Source organism: Leucopleurus acutus (assembly GCF_964270905.1).
Source record: "Leucopleurus acutus genome assembly, chromosome: 3".
NCBI classification, from domain to species: Eukaryota; Metazoa; Chordata; class Mammalia; order Artiodactyla; family Delphinidae; genus Leucopleurus; species Leucopleurus acutus.
The window spans coordinates 73,196,810-73,223,023 of record NC_139145.1 but is presented as its reverse complement, the minus strand read 5'-3'; the positions used below and the strand labels follow the sequence as shown (position 1 = coordinate 73,223,023).

The 26,214-nt window shown below is 41.4% G+C and overlaps 1 protein-coding gene across 1 annotated transcript in view; it reads right to left on the bottom strand.

Moving 5' to 3' along the window:
• Window positions 1–26,009, bottom strand: part of ZNF608 (zinc finger protein 608) — a 102,400-nt gene extending 76,391 nt beyond the window's left edge. The window contains exons 1-2 of the mRNA XM_082835049.1: window positions 25,927–26,009; window positions 23,813–24,911 (exon numbers count right to left, since the gene is read on the bottom strand). Coding sequence (XP_082691175.1) covers window positions 23,813–24,724 — 912 coding nt within the window. The 5' untranslated portion in view covers window positions 24,725–24,911; window positions 25,927–26,009. The remainder of the gene's footprint in view (window positions 1–23,812; window positions 24,912–25,926) is intronic.
• Window positions 26,010–26,214: the final 205 nt, after the last annotated feature.

Genomic DNA, 26,214 nt, shown 5'->3' with positions numbered 1-26,214 from the left:
CAACAGGCATGGTCCCACTCCATTCCCCTAGGCGTGAGTACCTAAGGCGAAAACACAACCTGGGACCCCAACCTGTACATCTTCCCACTGACAGCAGGTTATCTTCCTCTGTCTATCATTCTCCAAGGGCCTGGTTAGAGGAACAAACACATTCTCTTTCTCATGCGTTAGAAAGTCTAATATTTTGTCAAACAGAAATGAAAAATAAACCTAATCTAAGCTGTCATAGAATCGCGAGATGCCTCTGGCAGTTCTATCAAAGTATGAAGACACGTCGGGATGCTTTGAAGAAATGAAACTGCAGTTTATCAAGTGTGATTTATAAGCAACACTGATGTAGCTGGTAGATAACACTGCTGTCTAATCATTAGTAGTCAGACAACAGCCATGTGAACACATCAATTATGGGCCACTGCCAAAAGCCCTTGAGATCCTGGAGATTAACAGCCAATCCTCTGTTTTACAAGCTCACATCAAAAAGAATATTAATAAGAGGAGGGGCAATGTGAGAGCTTGTCAGAGTAATTCAGCCACTAAAACAAGGCACTTTTTTCCCTTCTCCTCTCTGTCGAATTGGCCCAAGGAAGTAGCTGGCATCAGCTACAAAGTGCAAAGCTGCCAATTTCTTGGGAAATGTTTTTCACTAACATATGGGAACTTGTAAGGGTCTGTAAAACAGCTATTTCGTGAAGAAAGGCAGGCAAGCCCTCATGTCCCTTTTTTAAGTACTGGAATGAAACAAATGGGGTCACTGTGGAATTAGTGAATTATTTTTAAATTATTAACAGTATGCATGGAGAAGTATCCATTGACTTTGTCTCTACCCAATCAGAAATTTTGTAAAACCTCACATTATTCTTCTACTTCCACCAGCCAACAAAATTTAATTAACTAAGAGAAACAACTAGTACTACCCTGCGCATTAATGAGCTTCTTCAAATCAACATGGTTCTGACCAAAGTAGGACAAAAATCAAAATGTGTGGTCTCTAAGTACTTAAATTCCTTCTTTCCAGCTCTCTCAGGAAGACAGGTATAAACCCCACTGATATTTCTGCAGTTAGAATTAAGCCAGCTCTCACAGCCCACACATAGAAAGCATTTGCAAAAATATATGTCACAGGCACAGCATTGATTTCACTTATATTGCTTTTAACATACACACCAGTGAGGACTGCTACATCTTTGTAAATGATCAGGTTAAACCAAATAGTTGGCAGCTAAGGGTTCAGTGGGGTTCCAGCAGGCTCCCTAATACAAGAACATAAGCCACACTACAAGATGCATGGCCTGGGTTTCCCCTGCCACTGAGAGATCTGTTTGCATTTTTATTTGTAAAACACTCTATATTTACAGAGTGTTTTCCTAATATTTCATTTGCTGCTTATCATTTCAAAATCAGCATGGGGTGGTAGGAAAAATCATTAGGGGAGAAAAGAGAAGTATGGGGTCCTTGTCACTTCTTAGGAGTCAAGCTATTTGGCCCCTAAGTAAGTTACTTAATTCAAGGGCTTGCTGACAAGCAATTGTTAAATCAAAGATTCTTTACCTGGGGTTCAAAGACTTTGTGGAGTCTGAGAAACCCTGTAATTACAGAAGCAAAGGTTTATGTTTGCACATAGGCACACTTTCTTCTTTTTTTTTTTTTCCCAGAGAGAGAGTCCATAGATGCTCAATAAAATCATAACCTAGAATAGTCTTAAGAAGCGTGGACCTAGTGTAAAGTCAAGGGCAAGAGCCATCCTTCTATTTCATTATAGTGCATCCTCAATACATGTTTGCAAAGGTAAAGGCACTGCATTAGTTTCTTCACCTATAAAACCAGAACTGTAACATGTTCTCTGACGACCTTCGAAGGCTGTCATAAAAACCTACAGGATATGGCTTTAGAAGTACTTAAACATAATTGAAGGTATTAATAAATTCAACAAACATCCCTTGGGCAGCAAGATGCTAGGCGCTGTACAAAGACTAATAATTATTGATTGCATTTTTGATATTAGAAAGGAAATAGCCTTCTGAGTAAATAATGCACCTGGGAAACTTACTTGGGGGGGTAGGGGGGTGTCCTCAGAAAAAGAAACTATTCCCCGGCTTTATTGATGCTGCATTAGAAGCTCACTCCAAAAGATGTTACAGTTTTCAGTTATGGGCATCATCATCTTTTTTTTCACCTGTGATTCTGAGATTTCTTTTCTCTAGCAGTTTTCCAGCCAAAGCTCTCTTATTGTCAGAAACTCTAGAACTCGTAGTAACTAACCACAACTGTGCCCTGGCCACCTAACACAGCAACACTGGAAGAGAAGAAAAAGTCTTTCACAAGAAACACATAGAGTCTCAGTCTATTAAATGTATATTTGCAAGTGCATTTATTTTGAAAAATATATTTTAATAACATGTTGAGTTTAACAGGCAACTTCAAGGTAAAAATCAAACCACTGTTCTATTTAACAACAGTTATGACGATGAATGACATATGATTACAATCAATGAATATACACCAAAGCTGTCAGAACAGGCTGTGCTCCAAGTTCTTAGACAAATTTCACCAGAGATAAAGGGGCCAAATTCATCCCTGAGTTCCTAAGATCTTATTACACTCCAAACTCCGGAAGTGGCTTTTTTTTTTTTTCCCAAAGTTAGATTGTTAACTCAGTTTAAACAATTTTCCTAAGGTCACGCCTAAGCTGTAAGCTATAATAGTCACTTCTCTCTCACTTGAATAATGACTTTTTTGTTAGGAGTAGCCTTCCATTCTTGCCCTGAGGGTTTTGCAGGTGACAAAGAAATCATCAGACAAAAATCTGCCACACAAAAAAAAAAAAAAAAAAAAAAAAAATCTGCCACAAACAGGATGCCACAGCAATCTGTTATTCTGACACAGCATAACTCTTCCGGGTAAAGCATCTTTACCTTTAAAATTCAACAGACACGCTCTAGCAGACCCAGGCAGGCCGGTGCAATATAACCGATTATATACAGATGATGGTGCTTTAGAGAATGAAAAATGCCACATAAATGCAAGGTATACCAAAATCCAGATAATTCCCAGCAACGTTTTTGCCTATGATCTCTGCATGGAAGAAAGATAGAAGACGTGGACCCTGTGGAGCCTGGCTCAAGGCCCTCCTCTCTCTACAACCCTACTAAGAGAGAAGCCAGGTCAGCAAGTAGTTACCAAGCGTTTCCTAGAATCAATCACAGTGCTAGATGCTGAGGAGATCAAAGTAAGTAAGGTGGAACCCGTGCCCTCCAAGGTCTCAGGCTTGGGGAAACAGAAGAGGTAGAAATCAAATACACGCGTCTCCAGTAGAGCAACTAGGAGTGGGGAGAATTACAACTCCTTTTGGAACTAAAAGGACACCCAGAAAACATAGTCCAAGAAGAAACTAAGACACAGTAGTCCTAGAAGAAACTAGGCCCAAGGTCATGAAAGAAGACAGCGCAAAGCATCAAGTGGGACCCAGTCTCTCAATCCCCAGTCCCTGAGCTTCTCCCCTGGATCACGACCCAGGCAGGAATCAGAGTAAAGGACTTGCTACAGGGAACAGTCTACCTGAAGGCGCACGGGGCCAACATCAGTAGGGCTCATTGGCTATGCTCTGCTGACTAAGAGGACACGATAGCAACCTGGCAATTTTCTGAAGCCCAGCGGATCAGGAGAGATGACCTACTCCAAGTGCATGCTTCATACAGTCTCAAAACGTGTGAGGCGGTTGACTCCTGCCCAAACCAAATGGTTAACTAAGCAAAGCCCTGGCCATCTTTACTATGTAAGTAGTTCACTGCGCAGGCATGCCTTTGCTCTAGGAGTCTAAGAAACACTAGCAAGGGTTTTTACCAGGCTCTAAATATTCCTAGGGCTGGAACTGCAAATCATGAGTCCTTCCTGCTCTCCCAAAAAGACTTCTTCAAATGAGCGATCTGAAGCTTTTTCTAAATGCACCCAAAGAAGCCCCCTCCCCCCACTAAATGGGTAGGGGACCTGGGACAGGGTATTTGGGGAAAGGAAAAAAATTAAGCACTCTTCAGGTGATCCAGACATACAGCTCTGATTAAGAAACAATGTCTTTGATTCAAGGATTTTGGATACTGGGTCAAATATTATTTACATTGAAATATAAACCCCAAAAGCCAGTAAGATGGAAATCATGTTCACCTTCAAGTTGAAAACTATAAAGATTGCCAATTACCATCAAAATAGTACAAGAAAAAAAATTTTTAAATAATCTTGCAGAAAGATCTTTCTCCACCAGTACAAAAACCAGAAGCCATAAAAAGAAATGAATTATAAACCTAACCACACAATTTAAGATATTTACACAGGGGAAAAAAAAACTAGCATAAACAGAATCAAAAGACAAACGAAGAGACGGGGGAAAAAAAATTGTAAGCACATGAAAAAATATTTGTAAAACATGAAAAAAAGTAATTTAACTAATATACACTCAACTGCTTTAAAATCGATAAGAAATGACCAGCAACTCATTAGAAAATTACTCAGAGCTTATAAACTCTCAATATGTAGGAGATACAAAGGCTTGTAAACATAAAAGTACAAATTTTTAAAAAGGACTACTATCTATCACAGGTTAAAGCCAAAAAATCAGAACTCACAGCATTAAATTGTACAAATACACGCATTTCATGTTCCATTGTTGGTGGGAATACACCTGATGAAATCAAGTTGGGGGACAATCTTGAAATGCATTCAAAATGAGATGCACCAGAGCCTTCTGTAACTAGAAAAAAAGACTAGAAAACACCTAAATGCTATTAGCAGAGGATCAGTTAAATAAATTATGGAATCAAAGATAGAAAGGGAACATATGATATCTAAGACACAGAGTTATGTGAAAAGAGCAAGGCGCAGATCTGTTTCTTTACTATGCTCTGATCTGTATAAGGAGACAAGATATATAAATATACATGCTTGAACACATGGAAACTATTTCAAGAAAGACATACAGAACTGTTCAAAGTAGTTGACCCTGGGGAGTAGGTCTAAAGGGGAAGTAAAATCTACTTTCCATTATATAATATTTGCATACAGCTTAACAATTTATGTACTGCTTTTTAAACTTCAGGTCAAATTTAAAGTATTTTAATAAATACAACTAGTTTCTTAGGGCCCTAGATCAGTCTCCAAAGTAGGAGGCATGTTAAACCCCCAGGGGAGCATACAAGAACTCCAATGGGATGCAAGAAAAAAAAAAATTAGAATTTCTATTTATACTATGACTTCATCATTTTAAATTTCTGTTGTTAGTAATTTTAGTAATGATCAACTATTTCATACAATAGTGTGTGTGCGTGTGTGTGTATACACACAACTAGAGACATCCGGTAAACATTCGCTCTGGGGAAAGTAACAGTCCCTTTTTAATGTCTTCTGAGGAAGGTGCCATTTTGTCCATTCTCTGGGGAAAAAAATGTTACACTTATGATCTTGCACCTGAAATCAGTTGATAAAATCATGTGAGATAACCTCCCGCCCGCCCCCCCCCCACCCCCGCATCTCCCTTAACCACTCAGAAACTAGAATGAAATCAAAAGACTCGAGGAATAGGGACGGAAGTTAAGCTTAGGGTAGATCCCCACCCACTGAGATCCTTGTGTGGCCTAAGCCACAGCCTGGCCCGCCGCCGCTCAAAACTACCGATCCCTCCCCATCTCTGAGTCTTACTTAGCTCTTCATGGATCCCTGGAGCCTGGCCTGACTGCTGCCACTTGAACTTCACCTCCTTGCCCTCTCATCCACCCCTCCTGCTGCTCCAGCAACCCTGGTGTCTCCTGCAACACACCAAACACACTCCCTGCTCCAGGCTCCTTCACAGGCTGTCCCCTTGGTCTAGAAAGTTCTCTCCCCAGGGAGTCACATGGCTCCTCCTCACGGGCTATCACATCCCTTCTCAAGTGTAAACAGATCCTCAACTCTCCTTTTCCACATCCCTCTCTACCTCCTCCTGCTTGATTTTCCCTTACAGCACTTCACACCAAGCAAAATATCTTTATTTGTCCCAAATATACTAGAATATAAGGGTCGTGAGAGCAGAGACGTTGTTTGTTGCTGACTGTACCTCCAGGACCCAGGCTGTGCTTGCCATTTAAACTGTGTTCAAAAAATATGTGCTGCGTGAAGGAATGAATGAAAGAATAAACTGAGACCTGCACGGACACCTCCCCTTTCTAATATTTCTACTGTCAGAACACAAAGCTCTCTCCACCCCTCACCTAGGACCACTTGTGTTAAGGTCGATCACAAACAACAGTCATCCTTCCAAAGTCAGGAGTCAATTCTGAGTCTCATCTTAACCTGACTTCTTGGCATCATTTAACACATCTTCTTGCATCATGATTACACTGCTTGCTAGAATTTCTGCACTTGCTTTCCAGAAACACCAGACTGGCTTGGTTATCTCCTTCCTCAGTGAATGCAGTGCTGGCTCCTCCAATGCTCCGCGGCTCAGCCCTGAGCCCCCGTCTTCTCCAGCTCTACTTTCTAGGTGACCTCTTCCGGCCCCATGACTTTAAAGCCCACCTGCATTCCCACTTCTTCCAATCAATGCCTCTAGCACTGGCCATCCAATCTGAGCATCATTACCTGGCAGCTATGAGGTATATCAATGGTGTGTCCCAATTCTTGACTGCACCCACCCCCAAATTCTGGATGTTATCCTTAATTCTCATCCTCTCACCACTCCCTAGCCAAGTGCTGTCCTCATTACTTGAGACAATGTGAACACTTCTCACCACGTCCATGAAGAAGTCTATCCTCTCTCACCGGGACGAATGAAAAAGTCTTACTGACTCATTTCCCTATTTCTCTCTATAGTCATTTCTCCACACAGCAGTCAAGGGCAACTTTTTAGAAACAAACCAAATCATGTCACTCCCTTACTCAAAACTGCATAAAGGCTTCTCATCATATTCAAACTAAACTCCAAACTCTTTACCATGGTCTACAAGGCCCTCCATGATCTGACTTGAGCCTAACTCCCAATCCAATACAACATGGTCTGCCCAGAACACAGTTCATGTGTATTAACTGGTGGAGTTAACAGCATACGCAGTCAACCAAGAGAAAGACTAGGAAGTGTGTCCAGAAAAAAAAAAAAAAGTGTAAATATCCAACCAATCGTGAGAACAGGCTTTGATATCCCTCAAGTCAGCCCAATTCTTTCTCTCCCATCTCAAGTTCATACTTGACACAGCTCTCTACCCTGCAACTGGGCTTCAAAACCATACCTACATCAGACCCTGCTTCACACTCGTCTCTTACACCCAATTCCTCGCGTCAGAGGTCTTAAAGAAATGTCAAGAGAAAAGGTTCTCAACAAGTAGGCAATCTTCTACTCCGTTGTTTCCAATGACTCTCTTCTCCACGGTGTCCTAAGATGCGTCAGGGTTTCCGACAGAAAAAATACACAGCCGTGGGCTTTGTCAGCCCTAAAACCCTCTTCTTTCCCGAAGGCAAGGCCTCAGAGAAATTAGAGGCACCATTGCTTGCACAAACTGTGGGGAACTCTGGCGAGCTGACAGGTGCACTGGTGAGTTTATCACCCATTATCTTCCTGACCTGTGTCCTTAGAATTCTAGTAGCCTTGACCTTGTACAGCTGCCCGCATAGCTCTTCTTCAGTTATGCACATTATTTCTATTATTTTTATTTCTCAAATCAAATTCATCAGGTATAGTAGAAAAGTGGAAAGAAAACACAAATTATATAAATATATATAAAAATATATCAACACATATGGGAAATAGAAATTTGTGACATTTATACTACTATCAAGTCTGACTCTCCTCATAACTTAATGGCAATACCAATCCTCAGGATTTCATGTGCCTATCAGGTCCCAATTTGAGTTCACTCCTTACAAAAGTCCCTTACAATATCCACTATGAAATCAGGACAGAGGGGAAAAAAAGCCACGTCAGACTGTGCTTCAACCTCATCACTTACACCTTGTCAGCTTCAAATGTTAAAAAAAACATCTACAGAAGAGGTTCTCTCCAAAATTCAGCTTTACAAAAAAATAAGCTTTGGGGGCAGAAAAGATGACCACCCCAAAGGTATGATGAAGACACCAGGGAAGCTCCAGGCCTCTCCTCCTACCAGAAAGTCCTGACATTTGAGCTCCATTCTTGAGCCTTTAAAAAGTCTACTCAGAGTAGACTTTTAAGATGGTACCATCTTAAAATCACCTTAATCACTTATTCAATGGATTGCTGTAGGGCAAAGCTCTTGATAAATGGAGAAAAATTAGGCTCTAAGCAGATGGGGAGATACCAGAAGGTAAAAGAAAGATTTTTTTTTTTTTTTTTTTTTTTTGCAGTACATGGGCCTCTCACTGCTGTGGCCTCTCCCGTTGCGGTGCACAGGCTCCGGACGCACAGGCTCAGCGGCCATGGCTTATGGGCCCAGCCGCTCCGCGGCATGTGGGATCTTCCCAGACCGGGACACGAACCCGTGTACCCTGCATCGGCAGGCGGACTCTCAACCACTGCGCCACCAGGGAAGCCCAAGAAAGATATTTTTAAAAGTAATGTAAGCAAGGCAAAAGCAAAGCAAAGCAAAGCAAAAGCAAAGCAAAGATCACCTCTGTTTTGGGGTGGCTGGCCTTCCGTTTATCTTGCTCTCCCATGCTCCCAATAATAGCCTCGAAGATCTACACTTACTTCTCTTCAGGAAGCGCCTTCTCTTGGCCTGTATTACACAGGTTTTCCATAATCTGAAAATCATTAGCCTTACACAGCTGGCCTTCTGCTTATCTTCCTTACCGTGAAAGACAACCTCACGCTTGTTCCTTGTGCCATTTTTCAATGCTGAGAGCTCAATAATCAAATGTTAAAGCACTGGATACACAGTAAATAAAAACATACAAATTGAACTCATCTCTCTCTCTACATTTCCTGAATATTATGAAATCTGTGTGTGTGTGTATACACACACACACACACGTATGTACGCATGCATTATGTATTTGGGCATATTTCCATTTGCTTGCCTCGTAGATCACTGTTCCATGAATCCCAGCCATTCTACTTGAACCAAGTAGATCTTATCAATAGCCCCATGGTCTAACCTTCTCCTGCCCCTTGGTAACTTTCTCTCCTTCCCCCTATCTCTCCTTTTAATTCCAGGTAGTACAAAGCAAGTCCACTCTAGAGCCCTATTAGCTTACCAACTTCAAAGCTAATTTATTGGCCCAAGACTTTAGGTCAGTGGTATCCCAACTACAATAAGAGAAGGGGACAATTTCTATCCTTTAAGGTCTGATCTGCATAGGAAGCAGCCAGAAGAAGGTCTTGAGCAACTCTCAAAGCAGCCGCTCAGATGACTGTACTCATGCTGGCACAAGAGCTGTTCAGAATAAATGATGCTGAAAAGGAGGCTGGTCCCTCCATAGCACTAATCATCACCTAGCTAATCATCAGTCCCTTTCTGCAAGCTTACTCCCTTCTTTGAGCTTCACAGCTGCAGAAGGACAGGCTGGCACAAGCCTCAGAGAGCACCACAGTGAGGGGGCACAGGCCAAGGCCTGGGCAAGAGTGGTATTTCCCGAACTCTCGATGAGGTAATTGCCAACACTCTTTAACCAAGAATAGAGGGTGACAGGAAAGTGGTACCTTCTTAACACGCTTGAGAGGAAACCTATTTTGAGCCGAGGAAAGGCCAAACACACAAATAGTAGGAAACACTTGAAAAAGAACATACTAAATCATTAAACATTAAAAATCACTTATCTTCTTGATCCTAGCTGTTCTTGCTGACTGCTATAAAAACTTCTTCAAGCTTTTCCTTGACTGTATATACAGACATATATATATATATATATGTGGGTGTGGGTGTGTGTTTTATAAATGTGTAATATACAAATATGCTATATTTAGTGACTTACTTCTCCTTCTCTTTTGTTGTTTAGTTGTTGTTTCCCGCACTCCCCCAAAGGGTACTTTGAAATCTTTCCAGTTTTTACAATTAAACCTAACCATCTGGACTAAAATCTTCACATTCACTAAATTAGTCACAGATTTTGTGGGTAAGCTGAGAAAGTAAATGCTATGCTCAGTGCTAGGATTTAAACCACATCTACCACAGCAAAACACTCTCTCTCCAATAATCTCTCCAATTATGCACGCACATCCAGGCTCAAATAACATGGAGGCGACCAGACCACATCGCACAGAATATTTGTACAGTGAGTATTACTCTTCAGAGCCCTGAGTGAGTTACAAACAAGCCAAAATGAAATTCTTCAAAAACCCTGCAGAATTTATTTTACAGGCAAAAGATAAACAGGTATATGTTTCCTCCACCATTAAACTTCCTACTACTACTAGTGTGTGCTGACAAGCTGCTCACCAAATTCAGAGGTAATTTAAAGAGAACTGTATCTACATGTTGAACACCAGTAAAAATGTGATTTGAATACACTGGGCATTTTCTAGATTTTTTCAAGTACGAAAGTCTACAAATCTCTTCAGATTTCACTATGTGTCAGAAAAGGAAAATTCAATGTGTTTAAGTTTTCAGCTGAAATCCAACAAGGGCAAGTGATTTTGTGTCATCAGCCCGTCACAGGTAAAGAGTTGTAGATGGTACAGAACTTCCATCCACCTAAGACTGGACAGGAGTATCTGCGGGAAGTAACTCCGCAGCTGTACTAATAACTCCAGGTAAGTAGAAAACACTGGTTTTTACAAGGAAATAAGGTACATGAATTTATAGCAGGCTTATAGATTCGTATGTTAGCCTTTCAAAGGAGACTTTAAGCCTTTAATGTGAGCTAAAATAGAAAGTACCTGACTTTGGTGTAAGCAGGTTTATAAAAGTCATTTTCAGAGCATCTTAAAAAGGTTAGCATGTTTCCTTTCACATTTTATATGGACAAGAAAAAACAACCAATTAAAATAGTATACAGAACAGGTTAGAGAGGAGGAATCAGACAAAAGAGAACCCTTGTTAATAAGGCAGGAAGCTCAGCACCGCTTCCCCATTCTCTATGTACACGTGAACACAGACCAAACTCACTGAAATACAGGGTATGTTTAGGTGCTTTTTAAAACCCTCAGAGAAGCATTCACACTGTGGAGGCACTAACAATCTGGGGCGGTGGGGGGTTGGGGAACCTTTCTTTCCAGGGGGGATTAAAACTGCAAAGAGATTTCAATCTTGCAAAGCCTCTAGGCTGTCATAAATATTAACGTGAGCTATGTTTCTTTATCTTTGCATTTTTGTTTTGGTTTCCTAAGTAAACCTAGGTTGAGCACGTATCATCAGTCAAACTACACCCAAAGAAATCAAATTTAGGTGGGCTTTGCAGGGATTTACCTCTTTGGTAAAACATGATTTTTTTAAAATGTATTTACACAAATTCAGTCTACTTAGTGACTATGACAGTGCTGAATTTTACGAGATTTAAAAGTTTGAAGTTTTATAACACAGGGAGCTATATTCAACATCCTGTGATAAACCATAATGGAAAAGAATGAGAAAGAATGTGTGTGTGCGTGTGTGTGTGTGTGTGTGTGTGTGTATATCTGAGTCACTTTGCCACACAGTGGAAATTAACACAACATTGTAAATCAACTATACTTGAATAAAATAATTTTTTTTAAAAGTTTGAAAAATTATGTTGGATGCTCACAGAATAAAATCCAGTCTCTTTCTTTACTAACATAGAAAATGTTAATAGAAAAGCATCTAGAATGAACAACAGCACATTAAAAAGTCACTAGTTTGACAAGTCTGAAAACATTTACACCTAAATCTTTATACCCTCTCTGCGCCCCCATTCCTATAATCCTGTTACTCACCACCCACCAAGGGAAAGATTTGTAAAGTGAAGCTATCAGCCATGATTTAGACCCGAAAATCAAGCCATTTCAAAAGGATCATACCAAAATAAAAGTACCAGAACTTAGTTAAGGAGAAAAACAAAACAAGATCATGTTAAGCCAATTTAACATATTTGAACATTCAATTTATCAAATGTGCATCAAGTAGCAAACAAGTAATTTTAATGTTACAGAAGGAATGGGCTTTTTCATGGCCAAACAGCATACAAAGACATCTCGTAGAAACAATACTTGTAAGTAACCAGAGTTATCATTAGGGTGACAGTTTATACACAAAAGAGCACTTTGAGATAAAGGGTTTCATTCCCAAGAAGATTAATGCAAAAATAAAAAACAGTGAATTGGGAAGTGTTCAAAATGACACTTCTAGAAAATAGCACTTTACTAGTGATCTAGTGATGTTCTTAAACCCTTTGTTCAAAAACGGATTAAAAGGACGACAACTACAGTGGGACCAAATGCCAGGATTTCTGCTCTTCTATTGGAGGGAGGGAGGGAAGGAAAAAAAGACAACCTGAAATTCTGGCTGCCAGGCAACAGCTCTCCCCCCCCCCCCCAAAATTATATACCACTTCCCTGCCGCCGTGGCTGGAGAGTTTCTCTCTATTCAGTACCACGGCCACTAACTAATGAAATAGTGGGGAATTTCTGTAAAAGGGTCCCAATTATTTAAGAGAATGCATTGTCTAGGGCCATTTTAACAAAGGCTCTCCACCAGCCACCCGCTTTCCCACACACCTCCTTCCCACTTTTTACTCCCTACCTCTACCGCCACCATCACCAGTCCCCCTCATTTGAACAGGAAAATTCAGCGACAGCCAGTGTCCCCCTCTCAGGTGGAGAAACTTTAAGTCTTTAGCTTCCTGACCAGGCAGCAAAGAAATGACAACCTGCCTCCTCCTTCCTCCCCTCTCTCTTTAGAGCTTAAAAAGTACACTTGGCCAAGCAGTTCTCACCATTCAACAATTCGTTCTTCTTTTGTGAAAAACATGGGTAAAAACAGCTAAGCATGATCACAAAACATAACACCGGGCACTCAATTCCTATACCTTAAGGCCTCACTCTTTTACCTCCTGGTCCATAGGATTTGGTGACTGAATAAATCTTAATCTGTAAACAAATGGTTTGCTCTACAATTAAACCATTCATTCTTTTTTTTTTTTTTTTTTTTAACTGCTTGGCGGCTACCCAACCCAGAGACTTCTAGGTTCTTCCACTATTTTGTGGTCCCAGTGGTTAAAAGGCAATAAGCTCATTTGGAGTTTATAAAACTATGCACCATCAACAAAAGCATGTAATGTTTCCAAGAGGCACGGTGGCTTCTACACACACAATGGGGAGCTGTGTGTAGTCTCCCCCAAAACAAAAATGCCCAGCCCCAATTAAGCGCCCTGGGGGCCTTCAAAGCAGTTATGCTAAGTTGCAAATACAGCAAGATCCACTTGAACTCCAACTGTCTTGTGTGCTTTTCCTCCCAAGGTAGGGGAAAAGCTGGGGCAGACCGACCTCATTAAAGGGCAATTAGTGAACCCCAGGACTTGAGGGGCTAGCACAATCGTGCCCATTGTGAGCATTTCACTATGGGGCCACTCTTTTCTCTCTTTTTTTTTTTAAACCCAGGAAGTCTCTACAGCCTGAAAGGCCCACATTTTAAATTTTTAAGGATTTCAATCTCGCTATTTTTTCTACTACCAGTCATAGAGCAAAAAGAAAGGAAGCAAAACAAAGAACGTTCCTACTTCTTTTGTAGAATTCCAGCATAGCTGAAAGTTTTTTGATAAAATAATTTGAATAATTTATATCCTACATGTAATAAATAATTTAAAATAAGTTTTATTTTTAAACATAGTAAAATAAATGCTCCACCTCCTGGTTGTAGAGATTGAAAACAGCACATTAAAAAAGGACATTATAAATCAATCAATATAGGGCTTTTATGATTATATGTGACAACGTCATAGAAAAAACTTGATCTATTTACATTTGAAGGTGTTATTTAGAAACTAATACAGAGTAACGTGATCAACATAACCACTTTACCATCAATAAAATTCTTCACACCTTTTTAGAGTCCATCATTACTGTTGATATCAAGATGCTGAAGTCTGAACACTACAATAAAATACACCAGTAAATGTGGCTGTTTACATTCTTTAAGGCCACCACCTTTCTGCAAATACTAAAGCCGAGACCCCGCTGCCTTGGTACTAAAATTTGCAGTACAGGAGAGAGTAGTCTTTTAGACAAGGAATAAAGCTAAACTTGACCTTCTCAGCAGCCAAGATGTAAACAACTCTAATATTTACATATAATCAGATGGATCCGTATCTTTGTTAAAAAAACAAACACTAAAAAGGAGGAAAGAGAGTTGGAGCAGTTGACCTCCCTCAAAGTAGAACCACCCCGAAACCCAGAGTCCAAGACATTCTCGTAACACTGGATTATGTAGGATAAGGGGTACTGAAGTCACAGGAAGCCATCGACTATGTCTGCTGCAGCCCACGAGTTCCAACAGCTGCCAGAAGGTGTGCTCAGGATCTAGGCACAAACGTGTAGGATAACATTAGTGCCCATAGTGACATCTTTAATGCTGCCCTTGTATCTGTTAGGCTAACTAATCGCTCGATTCGTTCAGTTTCTGAATATCACATGAAAGTATTTAAGAGTGTGTAACAAGTCTTTTGTGCCTTGACCAAATGTATTTCAGCTATACTTAGAAGCAAATTTGTGTGTATTCGTGTTCTATTAAAACATGCACCAGGAGGCCCCCTCCATTAAACTCGGGCAAACATCCTTGTTTTATTTTAGAAATACTAAAAAATTGATCTGTGTAACTTGAACAGACACATTTTGAGAAATCTTGAAAAAGCTGGAAAAGGCTTATTAAGAGATGGGGGGGGGACCCCACGGTGGTTATTGTGCAATATACTGAGTAGCGAAGGCTTCCAGAGAAGAAAATGCAAATCCTGGAAGTCATTCCCAACAGTTGGAAACTCTTCTTCTTCAAGGAAATCCAAGGGCTCAAAAAATAAATATTCAAGAGCATTAATTTGTTTCTGGATGTATGCGTGCAAGTAAAACAGCAGTCATAATGTGGAAATTTCAGTCACATTTTGCAACTAATTGGAAGCAGATTAGAATTCCGCCTCAGGGGAACGTTGTCAAACTAGAAGCCGGAGCAAATGAAGAAAGAGGTGACGGCGTCGTGAAGAGCTGACAGATTTACTGCGCTCGGGGCCATAAACGGGTCCTGGGAGGGAAGGAGGGCGCGGCCCCGGCGGCGCGCCCCCGCCAAGGCCCCCAGCTTCGGGAGCGCGCGGGCCCGGCCACGCTCCCCGGAGCCCAGGGCCCTCCATCTGCTCCCCCGCGGAACAATAAACCGGGCCTTGCCGAGAAATCCGTGGTCCTGATAAGATAGAAAATCCGCAGGCTGATAAACCCGAGCGAGCGGGCAAACGTCAGAGGGAGAGAAGGTTTCTTTCTTTTTTTTCCAGTGGGGGAGGGGAGCGAAAAAGCAAGCAGATTGTGGAGGATAATACAGCCTTGGAGTAATGGAAACAGCTGCTCGCTTTCTACTTCAGTGTCTGGCATCTGCTGCGGCATCATGGGAAAGGCTGGTGAAGGATTTGGGCAAGGAATGTAAATGGAGACAATTGGCCAAATGGAGTTTGATGCGGAAAAGCTCAATTGCTCTGTCTTCAAATCATGTTGTTCCCTTCGGGGAGCAGAAGCCAACAATATTACTGAACTCACATTCCACCTTCAAAGCAGCTGAAACGTTTGGGAATGGGAACCGCTCTACAATCAGTTACTTCAGATGTGAAACAATATAAAGGGATAAAGCCTTTCTGTTGGAACAGCCTCCATTTGTCCAAGTGTGCGGCTCATCTTCCACTGATCTTCACGGAAAAGTTAAATCGGAGTCCTTTTTTTCCTATGGATTTCACTTCCTCTGAGAAAAATGTTTCTTAGATCACCACTGCTTACTTCTGAACTGGCTCAAGGGACAATTTCTACTTGTTGTGCCTATTTTCTCCTTGGCTGCAAAGATTCGGTTCTAATTTCATTTCCATCACAAAAGAATTGGCAAAGAAGGGAAACGCAGAAACACATAACTAAGTGCTGCTGTGCTAGTCATAAGCCTATAATAAAGCACAGATTTGATAGCATTATCCATGTACTGTGGTGAACCACACACAAATAAACAGTTCTCCGTGAAGAATGAAAACCCGAGGCTTCAGCCCTTCCAATTCAAACATTACTGTTGCTTTTAACATGAGCCATCCATAAATCGGCCAAGGAGGTGACAGGAAATCCAAAAGTAATCTGGTCTGGCTATGCGCACTTTGTTAAAAAAAAAAAAAGAGAGAGATGCTTTCCAACTCATCCTGATGATGTTCTAAGTGAAGAATGGGTAAAACTGTAAAATCCAGTCATTGAAACAAATGGTATTTTTATGCCAAGTGAATTCAAACACGTGGTAGGCGTAGCAACCAAAAACAGGACAGCCCTCCAGTATGGGGAAAGCGTGCTAACCTACCAAGAACAACTCAAAAAGGACCTTTGAACCTGCAGGAACTAATGCACAAGACAAAAAAGGTGGATCTAAAGCAGCCAAAGGACCAGATGTGCTTTCCTAAGAAACCAAATCAGGAGTTTTCTTAAATCAAAAGGAGGAACAGTCACTTCTAGGAGTTCCTGAAAGTGTGACCAATTGGAACTTTGTCGTCTGTTGCTAATTGAAGCATATAAAAGAGTCCATTTCTTAAAACATACTACAAACCCTTTTTTTTTTTTTCTTAATTCACTGCCACATGACAAAAACCAGAATCAAGTTGACTGGTAGAAGATCAGTACAACCAAAGACCAAGCTATTATTTCAAACTGTCAGGGGGAAGGCAGTAAAATTGCTACCAGGTCTCCTTAAGTTACCCTTCAATAAAAAGAAGCCATCAGGGAAATAAGAGGAAAAGAAAACACATCAAAACCTTAAAAGTCCCTTTAAGTAAAATTATATGTCTGTGGCACCATGCCATCTGCTCTCTGGTTAAGATAATAAGCCAATTCCACAACCTAAATATCTGCTTTCTAAAATCATTATGTACAACACAAAATACAATCAATGTATTTTTAAACTGTGAAAGCCGCCTTCATATGGCATTATTGGAATGTGCCTAAATGTCCCCCGTAGGCACGTTTTTCTTAAGGTGCTAGCTGAGAATGAGGATTACCAGGAGTTGCAAAAAGCTCAGTGGTTGAGCGAGAATAGTCACCGTGAATAATAATCAAACTGGGCTGGGAGGTGGGGATGAGAAAGAAGAAAGAGTAGCTTTGAAAAACCAGCAGCAGTAATTTATTCATCACTTCCAACCCATTTGTTTGGACCGAAGCACCCTTCTCTTTGAGTTCTCTATTACAACCAAAATATATATTTCTAAATTTTCATTTAGCTTCATGGGGAAGGGGGGAAGCCTTCTGAGTACCAGATGAGATACAGGTGGTTCAAAGGCCACTGACCTATCAAAATAGAAGACGTATTCGCTTTGTAATCTCTTCAGTTCTTCAGGCAAAACCTATAATCTATTTTAATACTTTCTCAAAGGTATTTCTAACCAAAATTTAGCAGATATTTAGCAGAACTCAGCTCTAGGAGCAAGGTGCCAATCTCCCCGTCTTGAATATCCTTTATGCGCTCAAAATAGCATTACAAACAGCCCGACTGATGGTCAATCTACTATGAATTATTTAACAACCTTTCATTCAGTTGCAAAGGCTTTGTTCGCACTGCCAAAACCTTTAGCTTAAATTAAGAAGAACTTGCTACGGAGAGCAAGAAGTCACTAAAGAAACTTCAGCTGGGAGAGAGAACTGGATGGATATGAAGGGGCCAATTACTTGGCAGCAGAGTGGAACAGAAAATCAACGGTGACTTCTTTTAAAAGAATAAAGCCCACGCTTGCTAAACACTCCCAGTCCACTCCCAACCCAACAGCTATATATGCCATTATAACATTTCTACACACATACCTATGAAATAAATACCAGACACAGGGTACCAGTCTGATCCCTGTATGAGCCTGTAATGACGACTGAAGTCATTCCTGGGTCAGAGATTTCACCTGTTCTCTTTCCCTATAACCTTAAATGTACAGATTAAAAGGGTATTATTATTTATCGACAACTGTCCTAGTGAAGAGGGGTTATTTCCACTCCGCTGTTGCTAAGGAGCGCCCAGTATTTCCTTAGTTCTGGTTTCCATGTTCTACAAGAATGTGATACAAGTAACTTAGGAATAAACTGTTTAGTATTCAAGCAAAACCCTTGATGTTCAGATCACCGGCAAGTTCAGAGTGCTGGCAATCAAAACTATGTTGTGCTACAGTAATTACTATGAAAAACTTCCAGTGCTTAATATTAAAGAATAGAATAACATGATCCTTCCACCTCTTCTACACCTCTAGAATGTGTTCAACATGGCAATTATCTCTGTTCAAGAAGCAGAGAGTTTAAACTGCATTGAAACTCAATTATACCCATGACTGTTTAAACATACACTTCAAAAGGAAGGTTTCATTACATTCAAATCACTGAGCAAAATCTTTTGCCCAACTTAGAAAAAACAGATTCTATCCCTCTCCATGAGACATCTTCAAGTATAAAAATGATTTCCTTTTACTTTTTGGACCCACTTCTTCGTTTACTAAAGTAGAGGGATGACTGAGCCCTGGTGAAAGACAAAGAGAGATCCCATCTGATAGAAGCAGTGGGATGTGCAGCCCTCCCAAACGTCATTACCACACCGCCTAGAACTGCCACCATTTTTAAAAACCAGATCACACACTTGTTAACAAAAAACACATTACTTTGCTACTTTTAAGAATGCAAAGGAACTAGGAGTGGTAGATTTATGATTTAAGTGCTTGTGGCTAAAATAGCTTTCCAATTATCAAGGGCCTCTTAGGAAGAGTAAGAATGCATTATGTGTTAATGACCACAACCAGGGGTCCCTTCTCCACTCTTTTGTCAGAACCCGGGCAGATCCTCCCCGCAGCTTCACCATTAACATGTCTGTTTCCTGTCAGCCCACTCAGAGATAATGTCATTTATCTGAGGGAGGCACAAGCCCAGTCATTAGCTTCTATAAAAGACCTCAAACAAAGGCCGGATAATGTTTTACCCAGGGCTCTTACTAAAACCAGAAGCCAAGAAGCTTACCATCTAAAAGTCAAGGACTCCAAAGTTATCAGTGTTAAAAGAATATTTCCCTCATGATCAACAATCCTAGACTAACAGCTCTGAACCAGAGCAAGGTCTATGTAGAACAAACATCGGTCCAGGTGTGGCTACCACGTACAATTAGATTAACCGATAAACGCTGACCAGAGTTAGCCTGGGAGAGCCTTTGCCCCCCCCCCCTTGCCTCCAGGGGGAAAATTGACAGAATAATTCAGATACTGACTAAATAGTTAGATCTTTGAAGAACTGACCCCTCATTGTGATTGCCTGCAGGAACTGAATAACCATTATAAAGTGTTCAATGGCTGAGCTTCTGGAAATCTTTTAAATAAAAGTGGAACTGGTTAAAATAAATGTAGGAACACGTGTTTTCACAGTGTTGCTCATATTACAGCAATTTCGAGTTGCTATGAAGTACCAGGTGAACTTTTTTTAAATTAAAAAAAAGGCACACACAGTCAAAATTGGAGCAAATCTCAGCCGTTCAATCCTTGTTTTTCATGCTGAAAACGAAGAACAGATGGTTCTTTCCATGTTGTTTGAATCTGGTTATTGAACACCTCTGTGGTTAGGGAGATTTCTGCTTAGCACTTTCGGCATAGATTTCATTTACTAACTATAAAATGCTGCTTAGGAAAAATAAGTCTTTCTAACACCCTAATTAAAACCATCTTGCAGCCAAGCAATTTCCCTTGAAGAGCATTCTTAACCTCATGACATTTGGACAATCAATCCCTCCCCGCCTCTTTTTTTTTTTTTACAGACTATTTGCAAAGTTATTAAAAGTTGCTAAACGTTATTTATCTCTTTTAGCACAATCTTGATCAGCTGCTGAGTAATTTTTAAAATTTCTCCAGCAAGCCCAGCAGATTACAGATACTGTGCTCAGAACCCAGGGATGTGCCTGGTTATGCAAATCTTCCAAGCGTCCACGGGGTCTCACAGAAAACTTCGTTGGGGAAAGAGCAGCCCCTCTGCACCCACTGCAAAAGCCCTGTCATCCTCCGAGGAAGCCTATAGAAAAGAAAGGAGCTGAATCAATGCTGCTTGGGAGCCACCCTTAGTTACCAACGTTTTCAACAGCTAAATCCCTTATGTAGCTTTCAAAACAGTTTGCTGTCCAACAACAATGGACTTTGTTCTTTAATTATAGCAAGTGACCTTTCTGCCCTTTTATTTCACAGTAGATAAACTGCACTCTCTAAGCAGAATTTGTAGGGGGGCACTGTATTTGGGGGGGAAACATATCATCCACAAAACTTATTAATCAAAATATGTTCTTCAACTAATCACACTCACTTAGAAAACGTGCCAGAATTCCCTAGTGAAGTGTAAAAAGGCTTCTACAAGAGAATAAAATGAACGATATCCTTTATAGACAGGTCCATTTGTAGAGCCCACACTTAGGCTGTAAAGGACCAGCTTAATGAAAGCAGCGTGATATTACTCAAATCATTCTCTTTTCTAAATGCATACCGAAGAGTCAGAATCCTAAGACCCAACCATAAGATCTCCTAGGCTCTTCACATGTATTTGAAGTCTCAGCTGTTTTTAAGAATTCTTGTATGTATTTTGGAATATCCCAGCGATCAAATAAACCCATGTACTGTATTGAACTATTAGCCCAGCCGAATGCCTCCGTCTGATAGGTCAAGACTGTAAGACAGTTAAGGAGGATACATGCAGAAGAGCCTCAATACAGGCTATTATGCTTCAAAAGAAGAGGAGGGGGCAGGTGGGGAAGCAGGTTTTAACAACCAAAAACCAAACCGTCAAATCTACTTATTCAGACACGGTCACTGGTGGCTTAACCACAAAATGGGCTATAGAAATGCAGCTCAAGTATCTTAGAATTATGGCATGTTTTGATTTTGTTCACATATTAAGAGAGTGGCGACTTTTACAACATACTTGTGGTTTCCACATAAAGGACTAGAACGCTCATTGATTTAATTTCATAATTGGACCTTTCATAAGGTCCAATTTATCGTGTTTTACATGACTTTGTGTAGTGAAGAAACAGAATAAACAGACCAAAAATAGACATAGAAGCATGCTGTGAAAATTCACCGGTGACAGCAAGTCTTATGAATCTCCTGGAACCATCCAACCAGGAAAAAGAAAAAGAAAAAAGCACACACACCACATTACACCCCCCTTTGGTTTTCACATTTGACCCCTTCATGAGCCACATCCGATTGCCGAAAATTAACCACCTTCACCCTTAAGACACTTACTCTTCACAAACCCAGATAATCAAACAAGGCTGAAATTAAAACATTGTACAAAAACATCAAAAAACCTTTCTCAGAGGATGCCTCGGTGTCGAATTATGTTGCCAGGTAAAGCCTGTCCTACTAAATCTTTCCCGCCTCAAGAGGTCTCCTCCTTGTCATTAGGAAGTATTTTCTAAATTGAAGTCAAATTTTACACAACCAAGAGTTAGTGGAATTAGAGTGACTTCCCTGGGTGGCATCTGTACAAGGGAGTGCCATCTCTGTGTGCCAAGGAGGAAAGCGTTCTTAAGAGAAGTCCTTCTGGGGTGCAGTGGGCGTGGGGAGGAAAGCTGAAGGAACAGGCCTCCAGATCCTGAGCCAGCACCATAGCTTGACAGAGAATGGCCCACACTGCAGTATTCAAGCCCCTCAGAGCCATCCCTGAAGGGGCCCTGTGCCCATACCAGCAGCTACGGTTGGCAGTGGTATGAATCTAAATGCACTGTGCTTGCTCCCCTCCCTCCACCCCAGACCCATCATGACTTGTTTGCTCTTTATTTAGGTAATTCACATTATCACACTTATACTCCTCTGACTGAAGATGAGTTGCATGTATATGAATAACTTAATTCTTCCATTTTTCATCCAGTTTCCTGTGTGACTGGAAAGTGAAAAGAACACAAAAACTGGAGAACCGACACCACGCTCTCATCTCAGTTGCCATGACAGCAGCCTTTGAGATACTGAAATGTTCCAATTGCCAGCTAAACAAAATTGTTGACTGTGAACATTTGGCTGGAAGATTAAAAGGCTAAGGGCAGTACCTCCCACATTCCAGGCAGCAGTGAATCCAATCAAATGGCTCTGACTCCTTAACCACAGCCATTGTGAGCACTGGATTAGGGCAATTCATCTAGATAGTTAGGGCAGATTAGAACTGCAATTTGAAGACTACTGGCAACAAAAGTAAATGCTCTACTGTACTAATAAGAAGACTTCAGAACGCCTTTTAGCAGAAATTATGTGAAAGTCCACATTTCAGCATAAGAATCGAAACCTGGATTGTATTTTTTCTAATGCATTTAAAGTCATCAGTGTAAAATGCTGTCTGACCAAGGGGATATGGATAGAAGAAGCAGGCGTTCAGAGGCTTTTTGCGATTTTGGCATCATCTACACCTTAATGTACCTTCATCGACTTCTAAAATCATAAAACCGAAACTTTATTCCTGCAAAAAGGAAAAGGTTTAAATAGACAGCAGTGAGAAATTGTACACAGAAATAATCACCCAAAGACACTTTACAATTTTGACCAAGTGAGAAATAGCAAAGATCAAATTATTTAATAAGCATATAACCAAACAACCATGCCACGAACCACATGACACGCGTTTGCTTCTGCAAGGCACAATCTGTAGAATTAAACGTTAATTTTATAGAGACAGCACTCACTCCCCCGGTTCACTCCCAACCTGCTCTGTGGACAGAGCACCTTCAGCTCTTGGGACATCACTTAATGCACAGTAATTGCCGGACCAGTAAGTCCTAGGCCTCCAGCACAAAGCAGCACAACACGAGGGGCGATTTTTCGAAGGCAGTGTCTCACTAGACTTTCCGACAATGACAAAGATGGGAAAAAGGGTCCGAATTACCTAAATCAACGCTCCCCACCGCTCAAATGCAACACGTATGTCGGGTATCTTTTGGCTCCGTTTTCACCTTTCAGCACACCGATCCACCAAGTCCATTTCACTTTTCTTACCAACATTTCAGCTCCCTGGTCAGGCAAGAAATCCAAGTGATAACACTCTTACATCTCCAGCTAAGAACTGGGCAAGGGAACAAGGAAAGAGTCCTGGCGGTCACCAAAACCATTCCATTCTTGCTACGCGGTTATGAAACCAATGACCCTAGGAGACCAAGGTTTCATTCGGGACCAATAACAGTACCATATCCTTTGACAAGACTATTTTGGAGAATATCATGAAAAAATAAATGGGTGGAGGGTGGAGTACAAATTCGAATCCTCGACATACCTCTCCGGGGAGGCAACGTGAACCCTGCACCTAAGGACACATTACCAGAAATACTAGGACGTGTAAGTTAAAACAGAAGACAGTTCTCCTTAGGGGGAGAAATCAGGAGAAGAGGTAAGTGGGTACAGGAGCAGGTTTTCTGTTAAAAGCACCCCGCAACGAGCTGACTGGCCAAGAGCCCTTCTGCAGGGCAAAAGGTACTTGGAACACCCAGACCCTCCCACCTGGGGACCCAAACACTAGCACCACAAGCAGCAGCAGAAGCAGGAGCTAAACACTGCACCCAAGTTAAGCTGCCCCACACCAAAAGTTCACAGGAAGGATGCACAGAAGAGAAATCTCACAAAGAACCAGAAAGCACGAAGTGTAAGGCACACAGAGGCACGTCCCCACCCACCACGCACCCACACAAATGCACACAAAGAGGAAAGTAGGAGATCTAGGAAGGCGTCTTTATCCTACCTTCTCAGTTTTCAGTTTCTTGATTCGCCTGTGGCTCTCCTCCTCCTCCTCTTCCTTCTTTACCAACATAGAGTTTCCCATGAGCCCTGAATCCGGGGCACTTTTGCTAACTTCCCCAGCAGCCGCGACGCTGCCACTCCCAGTGCCCCCGCAGTGGAAGGGGCTCGCGCCACCTCCATTGCTCTTGGCCCCAAAGCCATAGAGGCCCCCGGAAGGGGCCTGGCTGCCACTGCCATTCTGGTGGCCCTGAAGCAGGTCGTGCTTGTCCTTCCTGGATTTCCCCGCATCCTTATCCCGCTTGGCGCCTCGGCTGCTCTGGCTTTTACCTGGCTTCTCCTCTTTGCTTTTCCCGCAGGAGGCCGTTCCCGCGGTGGCAGCGGAGGTGCCGGTGCTGGTACTATTGCTGTTCGGGTTGCCGCCGCCGCCGCCGCCGCCGCCGCTCACACTTTGACCCAGCGCTGAATTCATGCCAGTTGCCTCTCCAGGGCGCCCTTGGACTTCCTGCCTCTTGCCAGTGCCGCTGATCTCGGGAATCCCATACAAGGCAGCAGAAGGCAGAGATTTATTAGCATCCTTAGAAGTTTTACTCCTTTTCACTTTTGATTTGCTGGTCTCTTTGTGTGAATTCCCCTGGGAAACAGAGGGCTGAACAGAAGCAAATTTTAGGCCATCCGCTAAGGCTGCGGTAGCACCGGCCCCACTGGAGGCCAGACCTCCACAATCCTTAGAGTTGCTGCTGCTAGTGGTGTTGGTGGAATTATTCATTTCAAATTTCTGTCTGTCCTTCTCCAAATCAGCGTCCAAATCAATTATTAAATTTCCAACCCCGATTTCCCAATCATCGCCACTGTCATAAGTATCAACCGTATTTGGATCCACACCCTTTCCTGCCGTAGAAATGTTCACTGACATCCTGAAGATGAGCTCTCTAGAATAAAAATCCGATGAACTTTCCTTTGGAGATGAGGGGACATTCGTTTAGCTCCGCTGGGCTTTCTCTTAAAAAAAAAAAAAAAAATCTTCTAATCTTCCTCTTCTTTTTCCTGCCCCAGGAATGGGTCCAGGGGGTTTACACCCTTCAGTCCAGGTCCACCTTTTCCTGTGAAGGGGGGAAAAGTCGAATATTTCTTGTCTGGGTGTTACCAGAATAAAAAACGATTAATACTGGGGAGTCAGTGAGGGGTACAGGGAAGGATGGTGAGGAAGGTGGCTCATGTATTGTCTCCACAGTCCAATATCAGGTTTAAAGAAAAATAACCAAACCCGAAAAACGTACTCATGACAGTAAGCATCTTACAGTAGCTAAAAAAGAAAAGCCCTTTATCAACAACACAAGGATAATCACTTTTTAAAAAGCATTAAAATATCTTAAGGATCTGAGTCAAGTCCAGAAAGGTTTAAGGGAAAAAAAAAAAGAGTTTAGGATTTTTTTTTCTAGCACATACACATGGTAACAACCCCAGAAACACAGCCTGAACACTCGGACAAGAGGAAGGAACACGCTTTAAACATCCTTAAACATGTCCTAGATCTTGCAGTTTTTAAAAGACCAGACCCTGGAAGTTCTCTAAGGCTAGTTTCAGAATGATGTTGCTGAATTTTCCTCATTTCTAATTTTATTACTTCTTTTTACAAATTGTCTGGGCAATCTGGTTTTTGTTCCCAGTAAGGAACAGAAAAAAAACAACCAATAACGCCCCCATACACATACCCCCCCATCCTCTCTTCCCCAACAGTTTATACAATTTTATTTTTGAAATATACACACACGTCTTTAAGAGCATTTCTCTATTTTAGAAAAGACAGTGTCAAATAAAAGGCTAAATATATGCCTTTTGAGAAAAAGAAATTACATCTAAACAATTCTACCGTATTCCTAGGTCACAGACTGGCTCAATCTGTTAAATATGGTGCTACTGACTGTACGGGAAACTGATTAAGACATACACTTTAAGTGATCTGCGCCAAGGTGGCCTCAATGACCGCAAATGAGTGTGTGTTTGACAAAGATCAGTTAAAACGGTTTTTAAAGGGATCAGCCCCTTTTTAACAGTTGATTGTCAAGGAAAAAAAAAATAAATATACATACACACACACACACAGACATTGCTTACCTTTACTCCTTTATCATTTTTTAATTAGGCCAGCAAATCAAAATGCCTTTCCCACTCCACTCGGCAAACAAGCCTGTGCCTCATTTTACTTAAACACCAAATGATCAAGAAGGAAGGAACCAAATAACACATCTCAGCCAGAATAATCACTCGATAACATTATTCCACTTCCCCACCCCCCTTTTGGCAAACGGATCAGTCCTTTTCTCCTTAAAAAAATGTGTCACTGTACAGCTGGAAGATAATGTTTCACATTCACAACAGAAGCACCAAAGGGTTTTTTTCCTC